Here is a 22190-nt window from a genome sequence, read left to right as displayed (position 1 = left end):
GTTTCTTGTCTCCCCAGTAGTGAAATTAAATTGCCACCCATGCTTTCAGGCTGACTCCCTGGACATGATGAACTAACTGCTAAGATCCCAAAAGCTGATCCCAAAACACAGACCTGCTGCATGTAATAAAAGGAGGTACGTTTTATTTAAGAAAGAACAAAAGAAAGAAAGAAAGAAAGAAAGAAAGAAAGAAAGAAAGAAAGAAAGAAAGAAAGAAAGAAATTACACGTAGTGTGTCTATTCATGTTCAACTTTTAAATAAAGTTTGTAGGGTAAAAAAAATCTCCTGTCTGATTGGCTGTTACAAACGTCTATCACATTTTCCACTTCCGTGTGTGCTCCGTTGCTAAGTTACAGCTCCTATGCGCTCTCTCCATCTGCTAAACAGAAGTTAGCCAGATGCTATGTTTAAGTGAGTTTGGGAATATACGAAGATTACAGTAATTTGTAGTTGTTAAAACTACTCGTTAGAAGCCATGACAGCTATAAAAGACGGGGAGTACACGGCAACCATCTACAAACTGGTGAGAGTACTGTTCCAATTGAGGTTAGCTGCCTAGCTCAGTGTTGAGCTATCATCGATAAAACAGTTAACGGTGACCGAAACTCCATTCAAAAATCGTTCATTTTAGCGTTCATGCGTATTGAAACATACAAACAAGACAGGTAACACTTTCCCGGAAATGCGAAGGACTTTTGGTAAATTCAGCATACATATAGCACAACTAGCACCAACTAATTCCATCAAATTTAAACTGTTGTGATATGTTAGTCCGTTTCTAGATCTGTGTCTGTCTAGTGTTTTTTGTTTGTTTGTTTGTTTGTTTTTTTTACCGCTATGATTCCTATAATTCAGGGTAACATTACACTGCTGTCCGGTCAGTCAACACGGTTAGTTTAACTGATGCCCGGAGAATCAGACGGCGAGTTCAATTTATCAGTAAGGATAGACCCAGCTTAGCATATAGCTTCATCTAAACTGCATGTTAACAATAGCTGCTGACAGGAGCGTTTTTCATGTTAGTGCTTATAGTTTGTGATCGAGTTGAATTCTGTACAAAACTATCTCAGTTCAGTCTCATCTGTCTTTTAGATTAAAGACAGCCAGTATGTAGAGGCAATTCACATCCTAAACAGTCAGCTTCAAAAACACACGAAGGTAAGTGTGGGATATGTTTGATTTCATTAAAAAATTTAACGATGTCTGCAGGTCAGATTTGGGCCAAGAATGTCATTGAATTGTCTGAAGTTGTAACCGTATTTTAATATCAACTACAGCTGCAACAATTAGCTAATTAACCGATCAGTGGATTGACAGAAAATAAAGATTTTGTACTGATAAATTATTTGTTTCAATCCCTTCTTAAAACAAAAATGCCAAACATTCACCAGCTTTCAAAATTATGAGACTTAACTCCCTTTGTCTGTTTTAAGAACTGAATTAAGAACTGAAACTATTAGTAGGTTCATTTATTTAAAATGAGTAATCAATTAATTGATTAAATTACTTGCATATTAATCAATAATCAATTTATAATAATTAGTTGCAGCCCTGATTATAATCTGAATATTTTTCTGATTATATTAGAAAAATAATCATTAGTCATAGGCCTCGTGGAAATGAACACAAACAACCATTTCTTTATACTGATTTATATTTATACATTGATTTATAATTTATATTTAGTTCAGACAAGTATAATGTTTTTTCATGTGATAACAGCAAACATCTTTGTTTATATTTCATTGTTCTTGTGTGTTAGATACTTTGTGAAAGGGTGAGGTTGGTGTTTTGTTTAGCCACACAGCCTCCTGTGACAGAAGTGTAACTCACTCTTACTTTATGTCCCAGTCCAGGGCAGCACTGTCTCTGCTCTGTCTCTTATACACATCTCCGATCAGTGGATTGACAGAAAATTAAGATTTTGTACTGATAAATTATTTGTTTCAATCCCTTCTTAAAAGAAAAATGCCAAACATTCACCAGCTTTCAAAATTATGAGACTTAACTCCCTTTGTCTGTTTTAAGAACTGAATTAAGAACTGAAACGATTAGTAGGTTCATTTATTTAAAATGAGTAATCAATTAATTGATTAAATTACTTGCATATTAATCAATAATCAATTTATAATAATTAGTTGCAGCCCTGATTGTAATCTGAATATTTTTCTGATTATATTAGTCTGACTAAAGAAGAAGTATTAGGACATCACATTGCACCTTAGTCACTACTGCGCAATTTCTGACTTTTAACAGACCAAACTAAGAAAAGAGAAGAAAAATAATCATTAGTCATAGGCCTCGTGGAAATGAACACAAACAACCATTTCTTTATACTGATTTTATATTTATACATTGATTTATAATTTATATTTAGTTCAGACAAGTATAATGTTTTTTCATGTGATAACAGCAGACATCTTTGTTTATATTTCATTGTTCTTGTGTGTTAGATACTTTGTGAAAGGGTGAGGTTGGTGTTTTGTTTAGCCACACAGCCTCCTGTGACAGAATGTAACTCACTCTTACTTTATGTCCCAGTCCAGGGCAGCACTGTCTCTGCTGGGCTACTGCTACTATCACATCCAGGACTTCACCAACGCTGCAGAGTGCTATGAGCAGCTCACACAGCTGCACCCAGAGGTGGAGGAGTACAAGGTGTATTATGCCCAGTCCCTTTACAAAGCTGGTGCTTATCCTGAGGCCAACAAGGCTTCCTTTGTTTTGGACAACCCCAGCAGTCACACCAAGGTACACACACACACACACACGCACACACACACACACACACACACACACACACACACACACACAACATCCCAACTTTTCAGCAGCTCCACAGTGAGTCTACTGTATTGTATCATAGGGACCTAAAATGTTTTGTCCAGGTGTTCAATCACTGCTTCAAATTTGCAATTTAAGAACAACTCCACCTTATTTACACTGAAATCTTTGACTTTGTTCCCTCCTTCTGTTATGTTCTTTTCATCACTGGGAGCATTAATTCAACCAAAGTGCTTTAACTAATGGATATGGACCAGAAATGCAAAACAACTGAAACAAGGAAAGTTTAGCAACTTGGAACACATTTTAGTACCAGAGAGTCAAAATAAATTTGGATGGAATTTCAGTTAATTTGTCAATATGATAAAATCAAGTAGAATTTTTTTGTAATTCCATGGAAAACGTGTTGGTTTCGTGTGGAAAAACAGATTCCAGGTCATTGGATGAATTATGGATGACAGTTTGGATTGGAGTTGGAAGTTGATGTTAGTGCTTAATTTTTTGCCCCAAGTCAAACCAGCACTTGGCTCGACACATCATGTCCCTGATTTACTTTGGTTTATCCTCTCTCTCTCTCTCTCTCTCTCACTCTCTCTCTCTCTCTCTCTCTCTCACTCTCTCTCTCTCTCACTCTCTCTGGTACAGATGGTCAAGCTGCAAGCCTGTATCAAATATTGTGAGGAAGATTACTCTGCTGCCAAGGTGACAAGCTCTCACACATCATCTGTTTATACACATAAATTACCATTTCTCTTCAATATGGAGGCAGTTTGAATCATTATTATCTGTGTGTGTGTGTGTGTGTGTGTGTGTGTGTGTGTGTGTGTGTGTGTGTGTGTGTGTGTGTGTGTGTGTCTGTGTCTGTGTCTGTGTCTGTGTCTGTGTCTGTGTGTGTGTGTGTGTGTGTGTGTGCAGTCTCTGTTGGAGCAGCTGCCCCAGGATGACCCAGACTACATCTACAACATGGGCTGTCTCCTTTACCAAGATGGAAAGTATGAGGAGGCCTGCAAGAAGTTCATGACTGCCATGCAAGTGCTGGGATACGTGCCAGGTAGTTTTCCAAAGACACATACATGAATACACAGTCAGTAACTGCTTTTATGTTATCATTACATACAACAGTAACACATATAGCTGGAAGTAAGAGTAACCTTGCTGCTGGCTTCATTGTGTATGAGTTGGTTGGAAGGAGAGTAAATGGTAGGCCTGCTCACACAACACTCAACAAAGAACACATACACCATCATCTAGGAACTCATCCGATCACAAGATGACACGCTGTAGGATCTGATTCTGCCGAGGTGACAATGATTCATTGTTTGATTCATTGATTGATTTTGCACGCTGGGAAAAATTTAGGCCAACAGCTTAGTCAGTCATATTCAGGAGTGTGAGGAGAAACTCACCACACAAATAGAAGAGCACAAGCAGTCACACCAGTTTGAAGTTAGGCTGATAATCAGCAACATGTTATAGTCAGTAAGGTCTGAATGAGTTGTAGTTATCTTAAATTTCAGTATTGATCGGCTGAACTAAGCTTACTAACGACCATCACCTGACTAACCTGCATCAGTACAGCAGGTCTGTTGGCATCACTGACTCTGTTCATTCAAATGAGAGCAGCTCTGTCTGCTCTAAAACTTCCCATGAATCCACCATCTGTCACACACAGAGAGTACAGGACCCGGCTGTGTAACTCTGACCACAGCAGCTGAAAACAAATGAACAATTTTTACAGTTATATTGTAATACTCATATTTATGTTCTATATTTATATACGAACATTGCTGTGCAAATTTTAACAAATAAAGCCAAGTAGTTTTTATTTATCGCTGAACACTGAAGTGCAGTAAAGAGTAAAAAACATAAATCCCATCTGTTTTTGCTGTGACCCCCCTTTGCCTTTAAACCAGCACCAGTTCTCCTCAGATACAGACAATACAGATTGAGTTGTTGTTGAACATGACAAAATACTAAATAGTAATAATATGATTTGAATTTTAAATTGTTATTTTATCACATATTTAAGGAGAAATTTAGAAGGCTATCAGATCAGGAATGAGTTAAAGATTGTTGATTGGGACGTCCGCACAGGCACCATTTAAAGTTAATGTTGGCCTGTTTGTCTTTCTGCCCCTCCTCTCAGCATTGTCCTACAACATCGCCCTGTCTTACTACAGCCTGAAGAACTACGCTCAGGCCCTCAAATACATCGGCGAAATCATCGAACGAGGCATCAGGGAACATCCAGGTAAAAACACAATGTGTAGACTAAGACTGACATCAGTCATCAGTCAATTGTCTATCTAATAACGATCTCTTGTTGTGTGTTGTTGCTGTGTGCTAGAGCTGAGCATCGGCATGACGACTGAAGGCATCGACGTCCACAGTGTGGGCAACACCCTGGTGTTGCATCAGACAGCTCTGATCGAAGCCTTCAACCTCAAAGCCGCCATAGAGTACCAGCTGAAGAACCGTAAGAACCTCAGGCAATGCCTCTGAAACTTGGCACGGGATGTACAAAAAAGAAGGATGAAGGGAGAGATGAGAAAGAGCCTAACAGGCAGAGACCTTGACTTTCACAGAGTAACACAGGAGTAAGAAAATAACCAATTATTAAAGTAACACTTTTTGAAATTCTCTGAAACAGTTGTTAAACCACCCTCTCAATCTTTCTCTGCAAATATATCACAATAGTGATTTAAGTATGTGGTAGCTCTTAACTCATTCTTAAAGTTTGTGTATCCCAGCCAAGCATCACAGCAACGTTGGTCATTAGTGTACGTTGTGTTAATCTGGGTTATTCTTACTCAACTACAGGTTGTATAATTCAACCCAAAATCAGGTCACTTTCACGGTTCTGAAAAGCCTGTGAATGTATCCAGAGAGAGACAGAGACATTTAGAAAGAGATGAAAATCACCTGGAAAGGAACTTGTAAAGCCTCCTTTTATCTTCAAAAGCAGAGTTCTCCTCCCTCCTTTCCTCCACCCTCTGACACATTATCAGAACAAAGGTTCAAGAACAGTGATCAGAGGATGATGAGCAGGAAGGAGGATATCTGAAGCCCACATCAAACATCTGCTCTGTCAAAAGGACAGGGAACTACATCACCGGCAGTATGTACTCACTGACACAAGACAAGGTGCTCCAGGCCAGATCTGAACCCAGGCTGTAGAGATTAACTCATATTTTCATATTCATACTTATAAAATAAAGGATTTGAAGTGGGGGTCGTCTTGGTAGTTAAGGGAGTCAGGACTTAACTGCAACATCCCCTGTTCAATTACTCTCTGTGTCTCTGTCACTGTCTATTAAAAGCAAAGTCATGCTGAAAGTTTCAGGCGTTAAACATTCAATTATCTTTTTAACCCAGTGGCAGAGTGTCAAAGTTTTACCACATAATGTCCCCAGATTACCACAAAAGTGGTAAAGCTGGAAAATAAAAAAGCTAATCGATAACTGCTACATCAAAATCCCACATAAAAGTTCACCGTGCAAGTTTGTTTTAAAATGAATTAGTGAATTATTGTCCTTAAATCTGAACATGTAAACCTGTTTACAAATGACACCATTTTAGATTTTAGATATCCATTTTCAGCTTGACTTTGTATCAGTTGTGTTATTTCATTAATTAACGTTAAATCTCTGAAGTCCATTTGCATATTGAAAAATAATTGCGTCCAACTCTGTAATCAATCTTCATCAACTGAACAGTGTCCTGTGGAGTTTTTGACCATTAGTGTATACACTGTGTAAACAATGCAGTAAATAAATAACCAGTAAATTAATAAATGTCTCATGAGGAAGGAAATTCATCCTCACAACTCAAGGATACACACACTGTGTTTTGGTGAGAAACACTGAATGTAAACAACTTGTGTTTGTTTACAAGAAAACTCCACAGGGCGTCTTTAAGTGTTGCTTATTGACTTGCTTCATAACCATTGCCAAAGCTCTTTTCATGTTGATTTGTACTGGTTTGTTAAGTTCATCCAAACTCTGATACTGACTCTGATACTGACTCAAACCAACTGTTTTCTTCTCTGTTTGGTTTTCATGTGGATTCCTGCAGTGAAAGGTGCTCAGGAGGCTTTGACAGACATGCCCCCCAGATCAGAGGAGGTAACCACCATCCCCATTGACTCCCATTATGGTCTGTGTGTGGGTGTGTGTGGTTTCTCTACCACACACACCCTACAATACTGTGTAATCTGAATGAAAGCTGCCTGGACCTGCCCCGGTAACAGCCTGGAGTTAAGAGAGATTAATAGAGAATTAGAATAGAGACATAGGTGTGAAAGTTTACATGGAGGTAATGATGATAGGTTTATTGTCTTGAAACTGCCTCATTAAAATGAATGTACAGATGGGACACTGTCCTTGGTCCAGTCTGTCACTGCCACAGAGTCATGACTGTTGTTTTTAACTTTTAAGTTTGAGAGAAGTGCACAACTAGTGCCCCCTAGTGGCATCAAATGTTGCATGTCAGTGTCAAGATGGAAACTCACAAATAACAAATAAATGAAAACCATTAAATGAAATGAAAGAATGATTTTTATTGTGTGTTGATACAGTTTTCATGCTTTGACCACTACTGGTGCATGTTTCTGGTTCTCAAAGAGTCATCTAAAAAAAAAAGATCTCACCTTTTTTCATAATCTTATTAAAATGATCTCTTTTTCTCATCATAGAGTTTATATATAAAATGCAGAGTACATGCTCTTATGTGTGTTTGTGTGTGTTTTGGGTTAGGAGCTGGACCCGGTGACACTCCACAACCAGGCTCTGGTGAACATGGACACAAAGCCATCGGAGGGTTTTGAGAAGTTGGCCTTCCTGCTGCAGCAGCCTTCCTTCCCTCCCGTCACCTTCGGAAACCTGCTGCTGCTCTACTGCAAACATGAGGTATATATGAGGCTGCACTGTGGCATTGGGCACTGGAAGGTGGCAGACTCGATCAGCGATGGGCAGTGAGTCTGTAAGTCTTTATTGCAGACTCTAGACATGCAGGTCAGGCTTCCTTTGTCGTCCTGCTACTTTTTCGTGGGCCCAAATTAGTCCATTTAATCACACCCATCCTCACGACAGATGACAATCCCACTAACTGAGTTGTAACTGTTTTAAGTCATTGCTGATACACACTGTATGTATGTAGAAAATGCAATGCATTTGTCACCAAGTTAGCAAAACTTTGTTGGTGCACACCCCCTGCACCTCGTCAAGGTAAACAACCTTTTTTTACCTTACTGTGGTGCTCTGTGGAAAGTCATTTTCACTCTGCCAGCAACTACTTTAACAGTCAGTATTTCACCAGTGTCAAAAACTGGGTTTTGTTTAGTATGGTTTGTGCACTTTGTGTCTCCAGAATGGTGATCTACGTTTATCCTTTTTGAGTTGGAGCTTCTACACGGCTCACTGAACACAAGACAACCATTTTACAGTGAGGCACAACTGCCGTTTGATCAACAGTTCGGAAGAAGTAGTTAAAGGGTGAAACACAGCTTGATCGAGAGCCAAGCTTTCTGCTGACTTCCTTGTTTACTAGGTGCAGAATCACAAGGCATCAATATAGAGTTCTACAGCAAAAGATACCTCTGTTCAAGTTTTTACTGCTTGAAGACAGTAAACTACCTGTTACCATATTTCTTTTTGTTTCTTCTTCTTCAGTGTCAGTATTTTCCACCATACTGTACACCAGTGGGGGTCTACACAGGGAGTAACAATGTTTTTAGAAGGATTTGGACTCGTGGTGTGATTCTTAGTGGAAAGAGCTAAAAACAGAGAGATGTGGGTCTTTCATTAAAACGGTATTAGTGTCTCTGCTGGATCCAACCTCACTCTTTCTCCCTCAGTACTTTGACCTGGCAGCTGACGTCCTGGCAGAAAACGCCCATCTTACCTACAAGTTCCTCTCCCCAGTGAGTTACAGTCTGCGTTCACATGAGGGTGTTTCATCAACAATCACACTGGCTCCTCATTCACACTGCATGAACTGAATAGCACATTTTTTCTTTATTACTTTCAGTCTCATTATTTTGAAATCCTGAAAAGTTTCCAATCACTGAGTCCATATGAAAGCTGACGTGTTTTGTCTTTTTCCAGTACATGTACGAGTTTCTTGACGCCTTGTTGACATGCCAGACAGCACCAGAAGAGGTACAGCACAGATGACAAAGTGAAAAACTTTAAAAGCTTTAACTCTAAAGATGCCTCAATCAATATTTTCAACAGGGGATCAACTGGCATAAGTGTAATGTGAAAAGTGTCGCTCAGTGTTTTTACACAAAAATCCTGCTCAGTGTTAACTCAAGATTTCAGTTCGGATGTTTTTATTATATCAAATAAAAAATCAAGTTTTGTTGTGTGACTGCTTAGCTGTGTTTTTATCAGTGGATTTTCACTCTTTTGTTTGTGTAATTTTTCTGTTTATGTCACAGGCATTTAGGAAGTTTGATGAGATGAACGCTAAACTGACTGAGCAGCTTCGAAAGCTGGCCAAGCAGGTTGTTCACCTCCTTCCTCCTCTACTCTTCCTCCTCTGCAGCTCTGCACATTTATAGAACCTTTTGTTTCTTTTTAATTCATTTTGTATTGTAATACACATGTTTATTTTACATATTTAATTCACACATATATATATATATATAATTCTGAAGTATTATTTATCAAACATATATCATCCTGTAAGTGGCACACACCTGCTAATGAGCTTCATCTATCAGTTGATCTGGTCCAGACGACATCAGTGAAACATCCTGACTCACAGTTGCTGAAGGAAATTGCGAAACAGCCATATTTGAAACTTGTGTTTTTTTTCTGAGGAATGTTTCTCAATGTGTTGTAACTACTCTGCCAAAACAAAAGCTAGATTGTGATGTGACAAGAAGCTCAGTTGGCTGAATTATATTTCCTTCTTCTTGAAGGTGCAGGAAGCCAGGCTGGCTCGAGACGATGAAGCACAGAAGAAAGCACTGCAGGACTACGACCTGATGCAGGAGAAGTAAGAGAGACACACACACACACACACACACACTCACACACACACACAAACAGATACACACACAGCCTATATATAAAAACATGCATATGTATATTTTTTTCATTTTTACCCTCTTTATAATTCTTAGTATTTTTGTTTTGTTCCAATTATTTTTATTGCACAGCCTCAGTATCATGTCACCCTGTATTTCATTCCACATATTGTTGAATGTGACATAAAAACCTTTGAATCTTGACTCTTTAATGAAAGAATATTCATGTCCTGAAGAAATAAGAACAAGAAATGTGTTTTTAGAAGCCAAAAGAAACCTTTGACAAATAATTTAAATCATTGGACACCAGTACTCTCTACATATTAGAACTACTAAAGCCACTAAATCCATTTACCTGTTCTCACCACACATGAAAACACCATCAGTGCTTTTATTTCCCCCTCCATCCTTCCCGTCTGATTGGCGGGGTCTTACCTCAGGTACATCGTGGTCCTGATGGCCCAGGCCAAAATCTACTGGAACCGGGAGAACTTCCAGATGGTGGAGAAGATTTTCCGCAAGTCGGTGGAGGTTTGTAACGAGGACGACACTTGGAAGCTGAACGTGGCCCACGTGCTCTTCATGCAGAACAAGTACAAGGAGGCCATCGGCTTCTACGAGCCAATCGTCAAGAAGCACTACGACAACGTGAGTGCTTCGGGGTGGCTGGTCACATTCACAGAGAAAACAAATGTGTGGAGGGAGACTCAGAATATCGTTCACCTGTCAGCACCAATCACAGTCTGAGGTCAGGATGAAACACTGACAGTTTGACTTTCTGTCCAGGTGGAGCAGTGTAACATTCAGGAGTGTCCCTGCAAGTGCAAACCTTCGGTAAAAATAGAGACCAAACAGCTGTTTTTCTTCCTGTGCAGTGTCTTCACATCTGTGCATGACATCTGTTTGGATGGTTTCCGGCTGTTGCTGTGTTTGTGTGGGATATTTTTTTTTGTTTGTTTGTTTGTTTGCAGTCGTGTTTCTGACATTTTCCCAATTTCAGAAAATGAAGTCACCATAAGCTTGGCTGAGGGTTCCTGGAGTTTTACCATTCAGGCACAAGAAATTAGAAATTACTCATTTTATCAGAGCAGCTTTGTTTAACAGGGTTTCTTCATATCCTGGAATACTTTATTGCCTCAATTGACATTATTTTCTTGAGCACAGTCTAATACAGTATTTTACATCTTACATTAATTTTAAAAATGTATCTTGATTGATTGATTGATCTGAAGTGTGTCGAGTGTCTTCTCAAATCCCCACAGTTCATTTTCTAATATCAGTGATTGTCACTGAAGAAATTCTAAATATTTTCTTTTCTCATATCCTGGTTTAGATCTCTTAAAGGTCCTGATGCTGACTAGAGATATTCAGTGAAATAAACCGCAGATGAGCTGTAGCGGCTCAGAGTTTGTAAGTCCTTAAATCAGGTTTAACAAAGTGATGATGAATAAATGTGTGTGTTCTGCTGTAGATCCTGAACGTCAGTGCTGTGGTCCTGGCCAACCTGTGTGTGTCCTACATCATGACCAGCCAGAATGAAGAGGTACTGTAAAGAGGTTAATGATGATGTGCTCATTTAGTTTCAATTTTTGTCTGTAACTGTTGTCTCTCTTTGTGTCTCTGTATGGAGATAACTTTTACAGTGTTAATAATCATCCCTCTGACTCGTGTGGTTTCGTCATCACTCCCTGCAGTATAAATTTGACTCTTCTCTCCTGTTTCTTCTTCATGTCGTTCTGGTTCAAAAGGCTGAGGAGTTGATGAGGAAGATTGAGAAAGAGGAGGAGCAGATTTCCTACGACGATCCCGATAAAAAGGTCTTCCACCTCTGCATCGTCAACCTGGTGATCGGGTAAGTTCCAGCTGCTGCTGCCTTTCACTCATCCTGCTGGAAAAACTGACGGAGGGCCTGATTACACAGGAGGCTTTTAGCAGCACAGGGTTTTGAATGGAACTGCATTTTCTGAGTTCCTCGTGGGGGGTTTTTAAGCCTCATGAATTTCAAAGTATTTAAGTGTTCAAGTCAGTTTAACACTTTAACAAGTATTGTTTGAGTATGTGACAAATAAACCTTTGAATCTTTGTAAAACTAAAACAAAAGAAAACATCCCGAAAAAAATCTGAGGTAAAATATTCTGAACTGAATGAAAAATTGAGCTTTTAACTATGTCCCACAGCCTTCATCAGCAAATGGACCTTATTATGGAAATTCAGTCATGATAACAAGGAGTCATGTAGACCTGTTGAAGGTAGTTGATGAGTTTTTTGACTCTGTTGTGAAGTTATGTTTCTCTTCCAGGACACTGTACTGTGCCAAGGGCAACTACGACTTTGGCATCTCTCGTGTTATCAAGAGCCTGGAGCCATACAATAAGAAGGTCGGCCATTTTATGTGCTTTTGTTTTTTTGTTTTTTTTTTATAGAAAGTTTGTAGCAATCAGACAGAGAAAGTGACACACACACACACACACACACACACACACACACACACACACACACACACACACACACACACACACACACACACACACACACAACCCGACAGTCAACCTTAAACAACAGGTTACATTCAAGTCATATTTTTTAAGGAAAGCTGTTTGGCTTTTATTTTTCAAGGGCTGCAGGGAGTATTTTGTTTGTTATTTTGTTTTTTTACTGGCTGAGGTATGGACACAATAATTTTAGTGTTAAAATTTGACAATTAAAAGACAAATACCAGTCACTGTCAATGTTGAATCCTCCTGAGTCTTGCAGGACTCTCTGGCCGAGGGTCTTCTCTGAGACCGAGCTGCTCTTTTTGGGACCTTTGATCTGGTCCAGTCACAACAGCAGACTCTGGCTGCAGCTGAGTCCACTAAACTCCAGCTGAGAACACAAGCCGTCATCCTGAGTGTTTCCCCTCTCATCCTCACAACAATCACCACCACAGAGTCACATTCACAGGGAAAGTGGAGAGGAGCTCTGGAATGTAAAGCCACAGTCATGCCAGTGTTTCACAACCTGATCATCATGTCTGAATTCTGGTTCCTTCACACCCACAAGGTTTCACACGGGGGTCAGTGCCAAGCAACATCCTGTGTTGTTAAACCATAACTGTAAAGGTTTAGAAAAACAAAGACACCAACAAGACTTCAGGCTTTTAGTGTTTTATTATGAACTATGACAAATACATGTGAGTAAAAAGTTAATGTGTGTCTGTGTGTGTGTGTCTGTGTTTGTGTGTGTAGCTGGGGACGGACACATGGTTCTACGCCAAGCGTTGTTTCCTCTCTCTGCTGGAGAACGTGTCCAAACACATGGTCATGCTGAGGGACACTGTGGTACAGGAGTGTATTCAGTTCCTGGAGCACTGTGAGGGTGAGCAGCGGTCACGCACACACAAACACACACTTTCAAAAATGCTGGACCACTCCACCGCCAGTGTGACGAAAGGCTAAAATCCAAAAAACCATTTAATATCCTGTGTTTGAATTGACGGATTCAGTATCTCATGAATCCTGAATGCTGATGATGATGAACTCGGTGGCCCCTGAGATTTCCTCCAGCCCCCTCTTTGGCTCAAGATTTCTCCTTGGTGATCAACATTTTGTCCATACTTGTTTATTTTGAGATCTACTGGCCAGATTTTGATCAAATTTGCACTGATATTCATGAACTTCAGACGATGAATCCGGAAGATTATAGGGACTCCCTGACTTTTCCACTTTCTCCATAAGGTCGCCATAAGGATTTACATAACTATAGGTTACAACAGTTGCTGCACATATATGGTGCATATATAGTTATTAGTTATTACTAAATATTCAAACCTACTAACTTCCAGGTCTAACTGTTACATAGTGAACTGAACTAGCTGACATAAATGAGTTTGTTCATTTATGATCTGTTTAGAGTGAAGAGTAAAGGAGGTAATTGGGAAGTCCAGACACAGTTTAATAATGATGTGAACTGACTACCCCTTAAACTTCAGGTATTGTAAAATGAATACCATGAACTGTGAAACACACGTATTTCTACGTGTGTGCGAATATAAACTGAACAAAGTGATACCTCTATTTGCACAGGTTTACGAAGTAGACCACCTAAAACTATTATTTACTTTTGGGAGTCTTGTTCTAGCTCATGATAGCTAAGGGAACTCCACTGATTTAACATTGCACTGTTTTAACATGGTCACACTCACAATACACAGTTTACAAAAAATCTGAGATACATATTTCCTCTTCCTTGTCAAAACCTGCTGCCTACATTACCCATAATGCAACTCAGCCACAGGCAATTCAGTCAAAGATTTGAGTGCATTATGCTCGTAATGACTAATGTATCATGTCGCCCTCAGCAGAGATGAGCAGTGGGCTACAGAGGTTTGGTAAACTCGCTTCTTTCTGACTCAACAACCCCAGATTTTTTTACTTTTCAAACTTGTCTTCAGACCCAAACCACATTGACTCAAGTGACACAAGGCTTTATACTAGTGTTTTCCATTAGCAGTAGTACTCTACATACACACATACACACACAAGTAAAACCAGTGGAATTCACTCAGCCACTCAGGGGTTTAAAACTAACTAGGAGTTACTAAGAATTTAGGAAGAACTTTATATATTTATGAATGGCCTGTACATCACAACCCATATTTATAACATTTTCTGATCCTCAGTGGATGAACCCTTTACATTTTAATGATGCCATGATCTTCCCCCTATCACCACCATTGGATCAATCCATTCCAACACATTCAAACGTGGGTGTAATGAACACTGCGGCCTCTAGGAAACACTAGCGGGCCTTTAGTTGTTCAGTCTTGCTCTGGTCAAGTTGATGCTGATAATAATTCTGCTTTTTGTAGTCTACGGAAAGGAGGTTCCAGCTATCATTGAGCAGCCTCTGGAGGAGGTTCGCATTCACATCGGCAAGAACACCGTCACCTACGAGGCTCGGCTTCTCAAGGCGCTGTTCTACGAGGTCATTGGCTGGAACAAGTGACATCATCACACGGGTGTCAGTGTAATGTCTGATCCCAAAATACATCCCTGACTATCAATGTCTTCGACTTAAAGGATAATTAACATAAACCCAGAGACAATCAGACACATACACACACACACACAAACACACAGATTTACTGATGTATTTTAAATCAAACCAGCTGTGCAGTCATATATGTCCGAGAATTAAAACCATGTCCAGTCCCTGACATTTTCCCAGCTTTTGGACTTACTCCGTCTTTCAGTCTTTAGCACACACACATACGCACACACACACACACCAGGGGAAGCTTTTATTTTGAATTTGAGTTGAGCTCAGGGAGGTTTGGCAGGAGGACAAAATCCCAGAGCTCCAACAGAATCTTATATAATCAGTTAGTGTTCTTTCTCTCATTGTGGCTGTTAAAGGAGGTCTGGTGCACCAGCGTCAGCTCCACTTTACACAGTCGTATAGCCAGTAACATAAAGAGAGATGATCTGCATTTATTATCAGAACTACTCAGTGAGTATAAAAAGGTTTGTAGACAGAGCAGATTTTCAGGCTTTGTTTTATTGGCTGTGTTTATTCTATTAACATGGAATACATGATAACAGCTTGTATGTAAGTTCATCTACATACATTCATGCTCATATTCTCTTTGGTGAGTGCTGGTTGTACAGCTGTGTTCATATTCCAGCCCTGTTCTGTGGTTTTATATTCAGCAGATAAAATGTTTGTGAAAAGCAAAATCATAATTTAAAGACAATAAAGATTATTATTTTTGGAAAAAGGTTAGTGTCCTGCGAAGTCTTTGCCTGTAGATAACAGCACATTTTAGATGTTTTTATTTAAAGCTACAGTAAATATTTCTTGGCCTATGAAACTGGGGTGCTCCAATCAGGCTTTGAATGGCTGTTAACTGAGTGTTTCCTGTTCTTAAACATTTTTGCAGAAAGACCCTGTAAGAACCACCAGTTTGTCTGAAGGGCATCAGTATGCTCCAGCAGAATTACTTGTCTCATGGTCAAACAGCACCTGAGACCCCCGGACTCCAGGACCCCACACCTTTCCACTCTATCCTTGTAACTTTCCAAAACCAACAGTTTGACTCACGCCCACTTTCACAGTAACTGGTCGACTGTGTGGAGTCCTTCTCTCCCCCCCCCCCATTCTTCACACCACTGCCATCACTTTTCACGTGAGCAGTGACTTTTGTGGCTTGAATGTCTTTGACGAGACAGCTGTCTCACCTGTCTCCCTCCTAAGCAAACTTTTTCACTCTGGATGATCCCAGAGCAGCCTGAAACATCAAACTATATTACAGACACCTGAAAATCTCATTCAGACAGAAACTATCAACTTGAAAATGACATCACTGTTACTGTTGTCACGAGCTGTGTCCCAATTCAGGGGCCACATGCCTCAGAGGATGCAGTCTATGAAGGCGCGGCCCTTCGTCGCCGTCGTAGACCACGAAGGCTGAACCGAAATGAGACGGTCTGGCCTATGGAGGATTTTCGCTTTGCGTCACCAGCTGTGCCCGCTCAGCTCCTGTAGCCTAGCAACCCTGACCCTGAGGTTTTGAGGCATTTGGTTTTAACAGTTGAACTGAGCTGAAACCCAAAACTTACATTTTGTGTAATCCTCAGGCTCTCTGTCCGTGTTGTTTGCTTTCATTACCGCCACGCAATGAGTCTTGGGATAGGTGGCCCAGGAAAAGAAGGCCACATTTGAAGGAGCCTTCAAAATGGGATGTCCTAGTCACACAGCTGTGACGCAATCACTCTTCAAATGCAGCCTCTGAATTGGGACACAGCTACTATCTATCCCTCCGACTCAGCTGCACCTGGTGCATCACGAAAATGATTAAGTACTTGTGTGGCAAGAAGCAAAATCTGATTCTGACACATTGACTCGCTCTTAAAATATAAAACTGTGATAAATGCAAGAAAAAATTCTCCCAGACCCAAAAAAAACCAGATCCTGAACTGTATGCATTGACTCATAGCAAACACCAATCACTAAATAGCAGCCTTAAGACACTACCTGTCTGACTGTATGTGGAGTCCATGTGGAGCTGGACAGAAACATGAACTGCCTCAGACATTTGTTTGATAAAGATCAGACATCCATGATCAGCACTTTTCAATCAATCAGGTTGTTTATAATGAGTATCATCCAAATCATCAGCACTTTCTAAAGGCGTCTTGTTTGAGATTAATTACGTCCTCAGGAAGGAGTCAGGACATGGGAACATCTTCCTCATTATAATCATAGAATACAATGTGAAAAAAAAAATTTCATCAAGTATTTCATCATCTTACCACTGTGTTCATAAAGCAACATATTGTGTCGGAGCTCTGTCTCTACCTGATGATCTACAATGTTTTGCTCGCCTGAACGCACGCAGCCCCGGCTGCGTGGAAGCAGGGTGAGGAGGGGCGCGTTCAGGAGAGCGGCCTCTTCGTTATGTCCTGTTCTGTCAGGTAATAGTTCAGGTATCCTCCCAGAGCACCGACAGCCACTGCGGTCATGTGACTGGAGCAGCCATCTGTTAGGCGAGAAATGGCAGAGAGGAGAGAAGGCGATTTGAGGTGAAAAGGATCTGGTGCACCCCATTACAAGTTAAAGCTGTCAAATCAGCAGAAATGATGTGATGCATCGTGTCACCATGGAGCAAAGTCTCAGAGGAAAGTTTCAACATCTGGTGGATCCATGACATGAAGAACTGAGGCTGCTTGAGCGCAGAGGAGGAACTAACCAGTGTTAGTGTGGTGTTCCTAATAAAGTGCTTGCTTAGTGTATGTTGGTGCAGTTTGGAACAGGCTGTTAACTACATTCCCCCTCAGCAAGGAGCAACATCTGGATGCACTGTCAAATACTTATATGAGTTGACCTGAGTTATGGTCTGACCTGTGGTGAGAAACCATCTGCAACCATCTTTACATTGAACACAAGCTCTGTCACAACAGTGAACAGATCCAGACACGTCAGAATGTCTGACCTGGAAGTATCTTCTCCCTCCTCTTCACTCTCCTGTGAGGCTGCAGCTGCTCCAGCAGCTCGTCTCCAATGATCTGAGAGATGATGCTCTCTGAGGAAAGAACCAGCAGAGAAAATCATGTTCATCCGGCCAGCCTTCCAACCATCCATCCATCCATCTGTCCATCCATCCATACAGCCAGCCTTCCATCCAGCCATCCAACCATCCATCTATCTGTCCATCCATCCATCCGTCCATGCATCCAGCCAGCCATCCATCCATACAGCCAGCCAGCCATCCATCCAACCATCCATCCATCTATCTGTCCATCCATCCAAACAGCCAGCCATCCATCCATCTGTCCGTCCATCCATCCAGCCAGCCATCCATCCATGTTGATGCCTTCCAAGTAAAAAGTAAGTCCAGTTTTTCTGATATTTTTGGCTCGTGATAAAAGGAACAAGGAACCTCAAATTTGTAAATCTCTAATGTGACTCATTTATGTTTAAATACACGTGACAAGAATTAGATAGATAGAAGACTGAACCACTTCAGAACTGTGCATCAGTATAAACAGTCTGAGAGTGAAGACGCAGGAGGAGCAGCACAAGTTATTTTTATAGGGTTACATGTAATTAGCGTTAGAGTCATTGTGGGATAGCAGTGGAATTAACCCTCAGTATGAGAGAAACGGGTATAAATGTTCAAGTTTTTCAGTTAACATTAAAACAAGATATTGAGCTTAAAAAATTAAACTATGAGATAATTATGATTTAGATTCAGTAGCATTCAAAGTTTTTATAACTGGTTTTGATCATTATAATTGTGTTCAAACACTCACTGTCTCTCCCGAAGCAGCCGACTTCCTCATCCTGCAGCCTGAGGATGTGCTGCAGCCAGTCAGCTTTGTAGAAGTCGGAGAAACCGGCCAGTCCACAAATCAGAACTGTCGACAGAGAGCAGAGGAGATCAACTCAGGCAGCAACAGATTCATTTTTCAAAACTCTTTCTGCTGAATCTCCTGCTGGACCTCAGATTAAACCTTCAAGAATTGACTTTATTTTCAAAACAAAAAAAATGGGTCAGATAAATACAAATGTTAACAGTGCAGATTTCTGTGTGTAAGGAAAAAGACAGATTTAGACAGAACGTCTACAACAATAAAGCTGTTAAATATGTTAATATTTCTGTTGAAAACCACATATTTTTTCATGTTTTCAGGCTTTTGCATCATTTATTAGAGAAGATGAAGCTACAGTCACCACTGTGAAAATATAATAAAACAGAAAGAAACTACATATAAATAAAAAATATAGGAAATTCTACAGTTATGAGGCTGGCGGGATGGGAGACACTCACTGTTTTCGATGAAGATGTCGACCGTCTGCTCGGTCAGACCGTCTTTGATGATGTCCTGGTTGGTCTTCATCATGTTGGAGCAGAAGATCCTCTCGTAGTTTTGTTCAGTCATGTTGGCTCTGGACGCCCGTGTGTCGCCTTTCAGCAGGTTGGTGCAGCCTCTCTGAGAGGGAAACACAAACCAGTCAGAATCTGACCTGTAGTCCAGGTAATAAACACCATGACAATTCTGATCATTCCTGCTGAATTATGGGTAACTCTCTTTTTTTATCTTCGCATCTGCAGGTATGCAGGTCCTTTTCCTTTTCCTATACTGTAAAGGATGTTTTTACTGATGGAGCATTAAAGGTTGTGATTTCAGTCAAACACTTCGCTCCAGACCAGGTTCTGTGAAATCTATATTCGAGGTTCCCAGTGAATGAATTCCAATTATTTCTATTACCTCCTTATTTTGTCATTTGGCATTTAGCATTTGAAAAGAAAATTGCACTTGTACACAGGGAATATCAAAAGCTAATACTGGAAGGCTCTTGTTTTCAACTTAGTTTTAATTATGATTTAGAGGATCTGAGGATATTCAATATTTTTTTAGTGCTAAGAAATCTCGTACAAAACCAAACCAACAGCTCAGCTCCAAACAAACAGGTTCCTACTGAAGACAGAAATCTTTCAAAACACCTCACAACCACATGGTTTTATTTAGGGAAAAAAGACTTAATTTCCTAAATCAGCTGCTCACTTTAGTTTTTATCAAACAAACCGCAATATATTAAGGATTAGTTGGGGACTACTTCCAGTGGCGGATTAATCCACATTTGCTGCTCTAGTGAGTATTTGGGGCAGCAGGACAGTGTGAGTCCAAATAAGAAATATGTTTTCCTAAAGGCTTGTCAGTGGGTGAAAAAGTTTGGATGATTTGTTGCACATCTCACCATTTTTCCGATCATGAAGTAGAGCAGCTGGTGGGACAGAGAGTAGTGTGGACAACCAAACTGAGTCATGGTGTCCCGACACGGCTTGGTGACGATGCAGGGCGTCCCGTTCATCTTCCTGATAAACAGAAAAACAGCAGCAACTCTTTACTTAAAATGAAAATTATTATTTTCTGATCTGCCTTCTCTCCGGTTAAGGTGTGGTTAAGATTAGTCAACTAAAACATTTGGTCAAGGTTAGTTAAAGATTGTGGTCACGATCAAAAGAAATAAACTGTGAGCAGACGGGATATGAACCCGGCTGAGTTAAAGTCACATCCCCTCTCCGTGAGATTTCCCATGCTACAGTGTGTGTTGTGTGTTCGTACCAGGTTCCCAGCAGCAGGGTCAGACACTTGTCACTGAGCTGCTCGTCATAACACTCGGTGGTCATGGTGGAGGGGTGGACCAGGCTGGGGTCTGTGGAGCTCCACTCCTGAGGAATCAACCAGAAGCTCCAGGACAGCAGCGGCTCAAACTCTGCACAACACACACCAGTGAAAGAACGAAAGAAACTGGGTTGGATCAAGTGAAGCTCTTCTTTGTGTACTTTTTCCGCTGCAGCTGACATCATACCACAGGGTTTCTGGGAGATCCTTCTGCGGACGTGAAAGTCTCACCTCTGTAGTATTTGGGGTCGTTCTGCTGCAGGGCGGCGACGGCCTTGTCGAAGCTCTGGTCCAGACGCCTGACAAGAGCGACGGCGGAGGTTCTCTGAGCCCAGCTGACCGGGTCGGTGTGAGGCCACGTCCGAACCGCTTCCTTCAGTTCAGCTGAGACACAAAACAGAAAACTCAGAAGAAGAATCAGCGGCAAAACACGTTATTCAGACAAATAATGTTACTCAGGAGGTTTACATACAAATGCCAGCTACACTCAATTTAAAAACACTAGTTGACATTGAGGTAACGCACACAGAAATAAGTATTGGATGGAAGCTTCCATAAACTCAGATTCCTGTTCCCCAGAGGATGAATCCTAATTCTGCTGGTGACCCCCCCTGACCCTTAGCTCATTGTTCTCTCTACCAGGTTCTGTTCGTGGTTGAATGTAAACAACAATGGCGACGATGTGACAGAACTCCCTTGGTACAGGTCTAGGACCAACTGCCAACAGTTCAGTATCCCGACAGCATATCCTCTCCTTCACCGTGATGTGACCGGGGCTGAACCATCCATTGTTCACAAGCAGAACCAGTCCTCCACCTTTATTCTTCCCGCTTGCTCTGGCGTCTCTGTCCGCCCGTACTGCAGTGAAGCCGGGTAAATCCACACAATGGTCGGGAGTGTTGTCGTCTAACCAGGTCTCCGTGAAACTCATGAGACTATGAGACGATGTGCTCGCTGGTTCTTCACAAGTGCCTCCAGTTCATCACACTTGTTATCCAGGTATAAAGGCTTATATCTCCATGTCCTAGCCTTTAGCTTAGCCCCGGCTCTTCTTCAGCTCAGCCGGTATGGGATGTTTAACTCCATATCTGGTTCACTTTAAAGCCCGGAGTTCTTCCTTTATCTGCATTATTTTCTCCATCGTCAGACGAAACAACGACGTAGAATAAAAAACGTCACTCGAAAAAAAATATACTAATAAATACAAATATATTGCAAAAAAAACTAAGCGTTAAATATATTGCAAAAATATTTAGTGTATATAATGCTAAAATAGTGTCGGCCCGATATAATCACATCATCATTATTATAGTGACTACCTGATGGAAAATCATACATATATATCCAACATTAACATTCAAACTAAATTACATAAATGATGAAAACAGCGCTGAAAGTCGCGAGCGTACGTGCCTACGAGCGTGTCTATGATTGCTGCAATATGTTAACGCACGCACGTGTGCGTGAGGACGTTGCAGCCGTGAAGTAGCCACGTCAGATTCTAGATTGCTCGTTCAATTTGCCTTTGATCAGCTGTACTTCAAAGGCACATGTGTGTGAAGTAAACTTACAGTTTTCCTCGGTTGTTGATCATTGTACTGAAGACCTCACCAGAGACACACACCTCTACTGAGCTCCCAGTTTCAAGACACTCATTTGTTTCTGTGATGGAAAACAATTCACCTGAAGGCTCGGCCGCTCC

At 40.8% G+C, this 22190-nt stretch overlaps 2 protein-coding genes across 2 annotated transcripts; one reads left to right on the top strand and one right to left on the bottom strand.

Annotated features, from left to right (window-relative positions):
- The first annotated feature begins 344 nt into the window (after window positions 1-344).
- On the top strand, window positions 345-15576 carry ift70 (intraflagellar transport 70). Its single transcript, XM_023393829.2, has 19 exons — window positions 345-524; window positions 1094-1159; window positions 2543-2752; window positions 3431-3487; window positions 3701-3836; window positions 4932-5036; window positions 5133-5261; window positions 6860-6909; window positions 7540-7692; window positions 8640-8705; window positions 8890-8943; window positions 9225-9290; window positions 9711-9787; window positions 10259-10466; window positions 11290-11361; window positions 11567-11670; window positions 12118-12196; window positions 13046-13175; window positions 14668-15576. The coding sequence occupies exons 1-19, from the start codon at window positions 477-479 to the stop codon at window positions 14802-14804; spliced, it is 1947 nt and encodes a 648-aa protein (XP_023249597.1). The 5' UTR covers window positions 345-476; the 3' UTR covers window positions 14805-15576.
- LOC111644865 (UPF0764 protein C16orf89 homolog) lies at window positions 15337-20921 on the bottom strand (the record flags this gene model as incomplete). Its single annotated transcript, XM_023393823.1, has 7 exons — window positions 15337-17337; window positions 17791-17880; window positions 18611-18715; window positions 19129-19291; window positions 20061-20178; window positions 20429-20579; window positions 20720-20921. Coding segments are annotated over 7 exons (933 nt in total), but the record flags the coding sequence as incomplete, so codon positions are not given.
- Window positions 20922-22190: the final 1269 nt, after the last annotated feature.

Source organism: Seriola lalandi, unplaced genomic scaffold (genome assembly GCF_002814215.2).
Source record: "Seriola lalandi dorsalis isolate HSWRI2012SDOR001 ecotype SW California unplaced genomic scaffold, Sedor1 jcf7180002054944, whole genome shotgun sequence".
Taxonomy (NCBI): domain Eukaryota; kingdom Metazoa; phylum Chordata; class Actinopteri; order Carangiformes; family Carangidae; genus Seriola; species Seriola lalandi.
The sequence above is the reverse complement of the archived record's forward strand: the minus strand, read 5'-3'. Positions and strand labels throughout refer to the sequence as shown.

Bases quoted from the DNA above. Each gene is read 5' to 3' on its own strand.
- ift70 (XM_023393829.2), top strand. From the start codon at position 477: ATGACAGCTATAAAAGACGGGGAGTACACGGCAACCATCTACAAACTG. The intron at 6,910-7,539 runs GTAACCACCATC...GTTTTGGGTTAG, and splicing joins TGCCCCCCAGATCAGAGGAG to GAGCTGGACCCGGTGACACT. The intron at 13,176-14,667 runs GTGAGCAGCGGT...TGCTTTTTGTAG, and splicing joins GTTCCTGGAGCACTGTGAGG to TCTACGGAAAGGAGGTTCCA.